The sequence below is a fragment of the Colossoma macropomum genome, unplaced genomic scaffold (assembly GCF_904425465.1).
Source record: "Colossoma macropomum unplaced genomic scaffold, Colossoma_macropomum, whole genome shotgun sequence".
In the NCBI taxonomy this organism is placed as follows: Eukaryota; Metazoa; Chordata; class Actinopteri; order Characiformes; family Serrasalmidae; genus Colossoma; species Colossoma macropomum.
In genome coordinates, this window is record NW_023494803.1 from 7,805,477 (window position 1) to 7,815,377 (window position 9,901).

Consider the following 9,901-nt stretch of genomic DNA (forward strand, 5'->3'; position numbering starts at 1 on the left):
AAGGGCTTGATAAGTAGTTGAACTCGTTGTAGCAGGGAATTATTAAAAAGTGCAGCATTGTGCCTCTCTGAAAATGTTTAGGTGTAATTGTTCACCATTTGCTCATTTCGAGCAGGACAAGCTTTACGCCTGCCTGAAATTTTATTACAGACTAATTATTATGATACACCCTGAACTACTGCGCCATTGCATTATTTAAATCTCAAACAGAGCGAAAATGGTTAAGGTGTTAAACAGACAAGTCCAAATAGCAAAGCAGGTTTCCCACAATGCTTGACAGCATTAAGATCACATTAAGATCATTTAAAGCTTTGCAAGTGATGCAGACTCCACCATCTTAACAGTGATCGTTATGCTCCAGCGCTGCAGGGAAAACCAGGGCGTTCATTCCATGTCCTCCTCCACTTGCTGTGTGTGAACCTCCACCTTTTTCGGCGGGATATAGGAGCCCATCCCCGCTGCTCTCTCAGCCTCAGCCTGGGTGTACGGCTCCTCTCTCAACTGCTTCAACCTGACGGACCATGAGACGGTTGTTGTACATAATTAACAACAGAGTATCACTGCCATGATTAGTCGAGAAAGACAACTAGCTGTTGACAATGTTGATTGTGGAAAAAAGGCTGAAGCTTCAATGCAATACATTACTGAGGAAAGAAACCTTTCTAGAATGTTCTATCCCTCCTGTTGTCCTCAAACTTAATAACATCTTTTATCCTTGGGGTTAGTTTGGCCCCAGCAATTTAAATCTCTGGAAATATATTCTGTATTATAATAAATCACAGCTGAAACCTGGGGTCAAACAGACCCAAACACCAATGCGCACAAAACCTGTACAAGTCTTGGAAAGCATATCATTTTATGTTTGCCCAGTTTTCCACATTAAATTAGGAAATGTCATTAAATATGAATCAAAAAAAGCCAAGCTTTTATTTAGAGATAAACACTGAATGGGGTCAAACTGACACCAAATATATTAGGAGGGCTATAATGTTCATTTGATTCAAGTGGTCAGATTGCAACACTACAGGAAGCTAAAGGGCCTATTTAGTGCGAGTAGAAACACAATCTCACAATCAGCAAATCCGTCAATTAAAATAAACCCCCTCAGAACACAGTAAGAAGGACGAAGCTAAAGTTGGATTCCTATTCGCCCGCTTCTTGTTTGAGTTTTCCCGTTCCACCTTAAATGGTGCAGCTTCAGGCACCAGAAAGCTGCTTCAGGCACAATTTAAGGTGGAACGGGAAACTATGAACAAGAAGCGGCAAATAAGAAGCTAATTTCAGGTTCGTGTAAGAAGGTTCTAACGTCAATCTGTTATGAATATCTACAAGGATTAAGGAATGCTATAATTTACCTACAAAGCATTAACCATCATTGTAAATAAATAAATACTACATAAAGTTAAGATTACCTGAACAGACTATTAAATAAAGTAAGCTTAATATAAAACCAGAGGAAAAACAATCACATCAACAGGTTCTCTGTGCATCACCAACCGCACGGCCATATCTACACAAGAACATCACACAAACAATGCGCATCACACAAACCTGAGCGTGGATCGCTGCGTTCCCTCCGTTATATAATCCCATCCCGCTTTCTGAGAGCAATATTCTTGAAATAGTATAATATTGGACAGTGCTTTTCTCAAACTGCCGCTCTGTAATGGTACTTAATGCAGTCCAGCAGCGATGTTGACCGCCCCAAAATGGCGGCGCCGTTGCCGTGCCATGCTAGGTAGCTTATATTAGCTGCTACCAAGCGTTAGCTACTGGGGGGACCATTTAGACCAAGAACAGTTCAGATAGCAGCTAGCTAGTCAACATCGTTTTATATGAAGATATAGGTAAGATATAATTGGGATAAAAGCTTGTGTCTGCAATTATTTCATAGAGCACATATTACATATACCTGCAGTCGCTGTCTCCGTTAAGGAGGACTACGACAGGCTCCCTTGGCGGTGCTTTAGCTGAACACAGCTAGGTAGCTCAGTAGTTTGCTACAGTCACGCTTTGAAAAAATGTATTGTATTAAATAACGGCATTAAAAATGCCACGTGTAAGATTTAGTGACATCTAGTGGTGAGGCTGCAGATTTGCAACCAACTGAATATCCCTCCCTCACCCCTCCCTTTCCAAGCACGTAGCAAAACCTACAGTGGCTGTCATGTTTTCGCTTCTTTGACAATGAGGATTCACCCTCCTTTGATTTTTCTTGAGCTAATTAATAAGTATGATCCTCCATTTGTCAAAACTTGGGTTCTTGCAACACAAAATGGTTAGAAAGGATCTCTAGAGCCAGTGAACTTTTAAACAGCAAGCAGCAAATTAATGCATCATCAACAGTGGATTCAAACACCCTTTTGTTTACATTAGAGTGAGAAACTGTGGACAGAGAAGAAAAAGTAAAATCTCACCGTTTTTTATGGACTTTGGTCTTGAAATGCTCCTTCAGGGTTTTCAGGTCAACAAAGTATCGCCTGCAATCAACAATTATCTCAATTAATCATCCAGTGTGGGTCAACAGGGCCAATATAGCAAACCAGGTTAATGGTGTCATAGCCTTACATTAAGGCCATACAGTCAGTTTCCCAGACAGAGACTAGACTTTCATTTCAGTAAAGAATTTCAACTCAGAATCTGTGCAGTCCAGGACTAGGCCAAATCTGGGAATCTGGGAAACAGGTCCTCAGTGATACAGTAAATTAAAGCTAAAATTAAAACTATTAAGGAAAATGAAAACTAAAATGCAGAAAAAAAACTAAAGCATAAAAAAATTGTCCCCAGAATGATTAAAAATTAAAAAACAAATGTATTTTATGTGTACAGTGAATAAGCACCACAAATGATGCTTATTTACCAGTAATATCCAACAGGTATTTGCATTAAAATATTTTAAAATATTTTCTTTGTTGAAACATTTACTTGGAGGTACTCGAGTACTTGTTCTCAAAATCATTCACCTATAAAAATAATATTTATGCCATCTTCTTAAACAGCAAATATCACGGCAAAAATTTCTCTCTTTTTAGATATAAGACTTTGATGTAATATAGACAGTATGGACTGGCATATATGATAACTAAGCTGCAAAAAGTTTTGAATGTATTGTTTTTGTGATGTCACAAGAAACAACTCATTTGCATATATCCTCTTATTCAGCCCACAGTAATTCAAGCCTTGAGCCTCTTACACTGATGTCATAAGGAATGTTTCAGACTGGACTGCTTTTTAACAGAGGCACAATACAAGACAATCAAAACAGAACTCATTTACATACATTGGTCTTGACACAATAAGCAAAACTCTAACTAAGAAACAATCTATTTAATCCTTAGGAAGAGAGGTTAGAAAATGGTTTAAGAAATGCATGATGACTGTTTTGGGACACCTAAATATACCAGAAAAAAATGTAGAAAACCTATCGGATATGTTAATTTTAAACTGGTTCCACATGTGGTTCCCTTCTGAGGCATTTTTGCTCCTTTTGCACGAAAAGTGGTGCAGTTTGTTGCACTCTGAGGTGAGCTGACACGGACGCCTTGCACAAATGTATTTGTGTTGAATATATTCAACTAAACCAGCTATAATACATTCATTTTAACCTTTTCTATCTATAAACAATAACCATTCTATCTAATCGACTTTTGTAATGATATTTAGGCTGCAATTTTTGTGGCCTAAGAATCAGAATCTTAACCCTCTACTGCATAATGTTGCCTCAGGGCAACAAACCCATTTTCTTCACTTTACAGTGACATGATACACACTTAATGACAATGAAATTCTAATAATAAAGCATGATGAGGGGAATCATTTTAATAAACCAATAAAAATGTGTACTTGGTCATGCTTGTTAGGTATTTTCAAACCTCTTTTTGGAAACATTTCTTCTCGGAGTTTCATCATGGTAATACGTTTTCTTTCGAATATAACGTGGAAAAGATTTATTTAGCATTTTTAGTATTTGAAGATCAACAAATTGTGCAGTAACAGAGTTTAATTCAAAATATTCAGATTACAAAACCTTGTTTTTTTATGATGCTCTGTATGACTTCTTTCCATTGTTACATAATGTTGCCTTAAGGCAACGTACCCCCCCCAAAGACCCACAAATGCATTTTTTTAATTTAGGTTTTAATAGTCAGGTCCATTTTATACAAGAAAACAACTATTTTTTTCGAACATTGTTGTCATCATGTGAGTGAAAGAGGGTTAAAGAGAGAAAAGAACATCAACCCAACAGTCACAAGAGTATTCATATTATTATTAACTAGTCTATTTTTAATGCAGATTCTTTTGAGAACACTTTATTACTAAAAACCAGACTTTGGGAGACTCACGCGCAGTGCAGACAGTAGTGCTGAGCGCAGCCTGTGACATCGTAGTCCACGTCCTGTTTCAGCAGCTTGGCGGCGTTTGCGGGGATCATGTCCGCATGGATCTGATCCAGGTCCTTCGTCCTACGCTTCGTTTTCCATGTCTTTGCAATGTTCTTCTTTTTGTCGCTTTTGTGGTTTCCGACCTGCTTGGACTTACCCATGACCTGACAACACACAGAGAGCGGTCACACACACACACGCGTCACAGATCTAATAAGAAATGGCTTTGAAGCAAGACAAGCTTTCATTGATTGACTTGTTCACTCAAAGCCTTAAAGAAATCTTCAGTCACCAATCTGCATTCAAATGGGCAGAGCCTTATCTTCTTTTGTCACGTTTGGGGATTCAGAGCTTAAGAAACATCATTAAATGAGTTTTACTGCATAAGGCATCCATTTTGCATACATAATCTTATTTTTATTCCCCAACATTGCAGTGAGAAACACTGAGTTTAAGCAGTGAATTGTGTTCGGAAGGCAGCAGGTTAAACCTCAATTCAATGTATTGCTCCCCAGTCCAGTTGATTTCTATATTGAAACTAAGCCCGTGAAAAAACTGCCCTTTTGACATTTGTGAAAGGGTTGTAAGATTAAACATTTTTACATCAAAATCGCAATTTAAGAGAGAGTGCAATTTTCAAATTGCAAGAGCGGCAATTTTTTTAAAGCCTGCATTATCAAAAACATCGTCTTACATTTTAAGAGTAGAAATTTAACCTAATAACACAAAGCTTGTGAACTGCCTGCAGATAAGTTAGATCAGGGGTGCTCCAGCACAGTTTGGTGATTTACCTGATCACACTTATCTGTTAATTGTAAGGTTAAGTGGGTGTGTTTGAGCAGGGAAACCTCCAAACTGTGCTGGACATCGGCCCTCCAGGACCGGAGTTGTGCACCCCTGAGTTAGATCAATCAGAGGCATCCAAATCTCCATATGTTGTGACACATCACAACCACAACTTACTGGCAGTTTGGCAAACTGTGTTCAGAGTTCAAGCAACAAGCCAAAAAAGAACTTCTTGGCCAAAAAGAAAAAAAACAGGCCTGAACTGATACCTTATAGACAATAATCACAATTTAAGTTGCAGTCGCATTATTAGTCACAAAAAAATGGAATTCGATATTTTCCCTAAATCGTTCAGCCCTGTTTTGGGACATTATGACATAGTGACATAGCGGTTGGTATAGTGTAGTGGCTAACACCTCTGCCTTCTACACTGTAGACCGGGGTACAATCCCTACCTGGGTAAGCACCCTAACCTATACCAATAAGAGTCCTTTGGCAAGACTCCTAACACTACATTCACCTACCTATGCAAAAAAAAATGACCGAATTGTAAGTCGCTCTGGTTAAGAGCGTCTGCCAAATGCCGTAAATGATCCCCACTGACGTCACAAATTTTCATATATCTGTCTTTTCAAACTACAGCAGTTTAACACTGCTCATTCACTCGGAAGCAATACACTCTTAGAAATAAAGGTACGAAACGGTCACCGGGGTGGGACCCTCAAGGGTACATCTCAGTACCTTTAGTCAGGGAACATAACTGTATCATAATCTATTGAAATGATATTGTCTAAGTTGTACTGACTCCACACACCCCGTCTCGTCTCCAGGCTTTTTATTTTATTGTTCTGTTTTAAATCATTTGGTTATGAAAAGGTACAAACACGTACTTTTCACCTGGAAAAGCTTACTTAAGATACACAATCGGACCTTAAAACAACTGTTGTACCTTTGCGGGAACATTTACATTATTTGTACCTTGATGAATGAAAAATGTACCTGCACAGAACCTTTATTTCTAACAGTGTATTAAGTGTTTCAGTCTGGACTGTTTTTGCAACGAGGCATAATCCAGAGCAGCCAGAAGCCAAATGGGTGGCCAAAAGTATGTGGACACATGAGCATCACACCTGTGAGAGCTCGCTGGACATCCCAGTCCAGAATATGTGAGTGGAGTGGAGTCCGCTCCTCACATAAATCACCCTGTAATCACTCCACACGTCTTCTATTTCCCACACGTCAGAGAAAGCCCGCTCCACGTGGTTTATTCTTATGCTATTTATTTTATGGGTGTAACATTTGAATAAGACACTACATACTTTATTTCATGACTTATAATAGTCAATTAGTTAACATTCTGTGCTACACTGGCTTTTTTCAGTAGGTGTAGACCTGAAACAACAGCCCACCACAAGCCAGAAACCCACAGAGACTGAACAACTGCACGCTTTTAACACCACCTCCACCATTCGCAGAGCAAAATGGACAAAACAAGACTAACTGTGTGAGAACTTTGTTGAGATCGATGAGAATGTCCAGTGTAGGTCTGCGCAGATGCTGTATGAATGGCGTGGTAGGTGAGCTGTAACAGTCACATAGAGGGATTCAGTGTAGGGGTGTAACGATTACTCGACTAAAATCGACGACCAAATTAGTTGGCAACTAATTTAATACTCGATTAGTTGGTGATGTCATCACACATGTTTCTCACGCTAACTAGGAATGTTTTGACATTACCACTTATTGGAGAGTTAACAGAAGCACGATGGCAGCCAACAAAACAAAACTGAGGGAGCATTTCACACTAAGCTCTGAAAAAAAGTCGGTCACACCAGTGACTTCAACTAAAAGCTTCATATGAAATCATGAGCTAAATGAGAAAATCTCTGATAACTGAAAGACACAGTGGACTCACCATGTGCTTTTCTTCATAGATCCTCAGAACACAGGTAAGAAGAAATCAAGTGATGTCATCAGTGTGATTTTTATTTCAAAATAAGAGATTTTTTGTCATATGATAACACCAGTGGCACGAATCCTGGGGACAACTTTCGTTGTATATTTTATAATATTTATTTGGCATTTCATTTATATATGCCATAGTGATGTATAGATTATTGCAGTTAAAAATGCAGAAAAATGTGTTCAGAATATGACTCAGCCTTTACACACGACTGTGGGGACGAGCTCTTCTGTGGTGCTTGGAATTCTGGATAATTGATTTAAAAGCCAGTATTGCTAAATTGAGGCTCAAGAAGGTTTGTTAAAATACCTTGTTTTATTTGAAAATGTAAAAAAATTGTAAGCCTAACATACTTTAAGTGTGATATATCTGTAAACCCTAGGGACACAAAAGTGAACGTTTCAGTAGAATGACCCACATAGTGTACTAGTAATAATACGCGCTTTGGGACGCAGCCGAGTTCTATTCCTGTTGCTGTGAGCGAAGCTGAAACCAGCTTCTTGTTCAAATTTTCCCGTTCCACCTTAAATGGTGGAGCAGTTACATTCACATACTGTAACTGCTGCACCATTTAAGGTGGAACGGGAAAATTCGCACAAGTAGCTGGCGAAGGAGAAGTGACTTCAGCCTCGGTTTGGACCGGCTGTGATGACTTTAACTGCTAAGCTAACCACCATAAACTCCCGCTGTAGGGCTGGACGGAGTTTACTGAAGTGTCATTCATTAAAGAAACACGTGCGTTATGTATCAATGGTGGGATCAATATTAATATGGATATAATAAACATAAACCGCTTTACTTACCCAGCTGTATAGCTGCTACTCCTTCACTCTCCGTCCTCCTCACACACGTGTTTACTGCTCCAGTGTAAAGGTTCGTTTCCGGGTAGGAGGGCGCTGTAGTGTCACTAGTGAACCACCAGGTGGCAGTGAAGTCAAGTTTATTTACCAAGCACGTTTAAAGGCTCCAATTACACAGGTTTGTTTGTTTGTTTATTTATTTATTTATTTATTTACAATTTTCACACTCCAAAAATTGTACATGACATTTTTCAAAGCTCTGAAAATATTGGACTATGACAAATTGTGTAAAAAAATCATTTTAATTTATATTTAAACGAATGTGGCCATCCCAAATTATTTGCAAAAATTGTGAAGCAATGAATAATCAGAGCAGGTTTATGAGGAGTCTGGCCGCTTCCTATTTCCCCCGTTATATCGAAATCAGGACTGTTAAACAGCAGAGGGCTCAACGGCTAAAAATGAAAAGTTAAAATAGTTTCTAATCGCTTACCCAGAACGTTTCTTTAATTTTAGAAAGTAGAAGGATGTATTTCACTAAAAACAAAGAAATCTTACTTATATGTTTCCTTTTTCTACAGCAAACGGGTTTTGGGCAGCAGAAGGCGGGCATTACTGCTAGAGCGTGATGATTGATTGGCGAGCGGAGCAGCTCATTGGCTGTTCGCGCTCACTGACGTCATGAACGTATATGAGGCGCCGTTTTAAACTTCTATAACTCGAGTTTAAAAGCTCTTAAAAATATAAAAGCAGGGTTAAAATGTTTTATGTTGCTCTGTGCCCTGTGTTTTGGACTCGCTCGGGAGCGCCCTCTAGCGTTTGAGAAAACCAGAAGACATTACAGAGTGGGAATTCTCATCTCTACAAATTCTCTGGCTTCACAGGTTATTTATTTATTTATTTATTTACTTACTTACTTACTTACTTACTTACTTACAATTTCCACACTCCAAAAATTTCACATGATATTTTTCCAAGCTCTGAAAATATTGGACTATGACAAATTGTGTAAAAAAAATATTTTGAATTTAAATTTAACAGAGTGGCCATCCCAACCTCCTTGCAAAAATTATCAAGCAATGTAATATCACTTCAGACATGAGCACTTTGTGTACTGAAGGTTGTAATTTTAGGTCTGAGAAGGTGACAAATAAATTCATGAGAAAAAAAATGTAAATCTCTGAAAAGTGTGAAAATCAAGAAAACCCAAAGACTGTTAACTGCAACTGACCAAGTTTTGTTGATTGATGAAGACCCTCGTTAAGCTGCCTTTTATGTTATTTTTTCCCTCTTAACTGTTGTTTTACTGTTCAACATGGTGCTCTTTCAGTGCTGTTTGCAGCGTATGCCTTGTTTATCTGAACACTGACTGACAAATTACACACTTGAAAGAATCTTTTTTATCATTTCAACGGGCTGTTTGTGTTACTGAGCCTATAAGACTGAGATATGTAAATGAGCTCTGTTCTGATTGGCTGGCCTGTATTGTGGCTGTTTCTAAAACCAGTCCTGGCTGAAACACTCCTTATAACTTCAGTATTAATGTGCGGGGCTAAACTGCTGGAGGCCAAACAGGAGGGTTTCACTCCAAAATGCTGTTTGTACATTTGTAGCAACTTTCGGATGTAAAGAGGTCTGAAAAGACTAATAGCTGGTGTCATTAGTTTCTATGGGCTGTACTGACTGTGGAGTGAACAGTGCCTTTTAAAACTTTCATAATGTTTACATACTACATCAACTCAAACTTTTATTTAAAAAAAGTGAGAACATTTGTTTTCCAAAAATGATGATTGTTGGTTGCATCTTGTTTGAAACAGAAGTTGACCAAAGTGCTAATTAATTACTGAGTTAAAAAAAAAAACTAATTAAAACATTTAAGAAACTATAAAATATAGATACGTCGAAGAACAAGATAACGTTCATAAACGTAATTCTTAATAAAAGTATTAAACGTAATAAACGTAACTTGC

General features: G+C 38.3%; 1 protein-coding gene across 1 annotated transcript; it reads right to left on the reverse strand.

The window, feature by feature from the left end:
* Positions 1 to 250: 250 nt before the first annotated feature.
* znf593 (zinc finger protein 593) lies at positions 251 to 8,030 on the reverse strand. The gene is made up of 4 exons (XM_036593963.1): positions 7,935 to 8,030; positions 4,344 to 4,546; positions 2,418 to 2,480; positions 251 to 511 (listed from the first exon to the last, which is right to left on the reverse strand). Exons 2-4 carry the CDS (start codon positions 4,541 to 4,543, stop codon positions 385 to 387), a joined length of 390 nt encoding a protein of 129 aa, XP_036449856.1. The 5' UTR covers positions 4,544 to 4,546; positions 7,935 to 8,030; the 3' UTR covers positions 251 to 384.
* Positions 8,031 to 9,901: the final 1,871 nt, after the last annotated feature.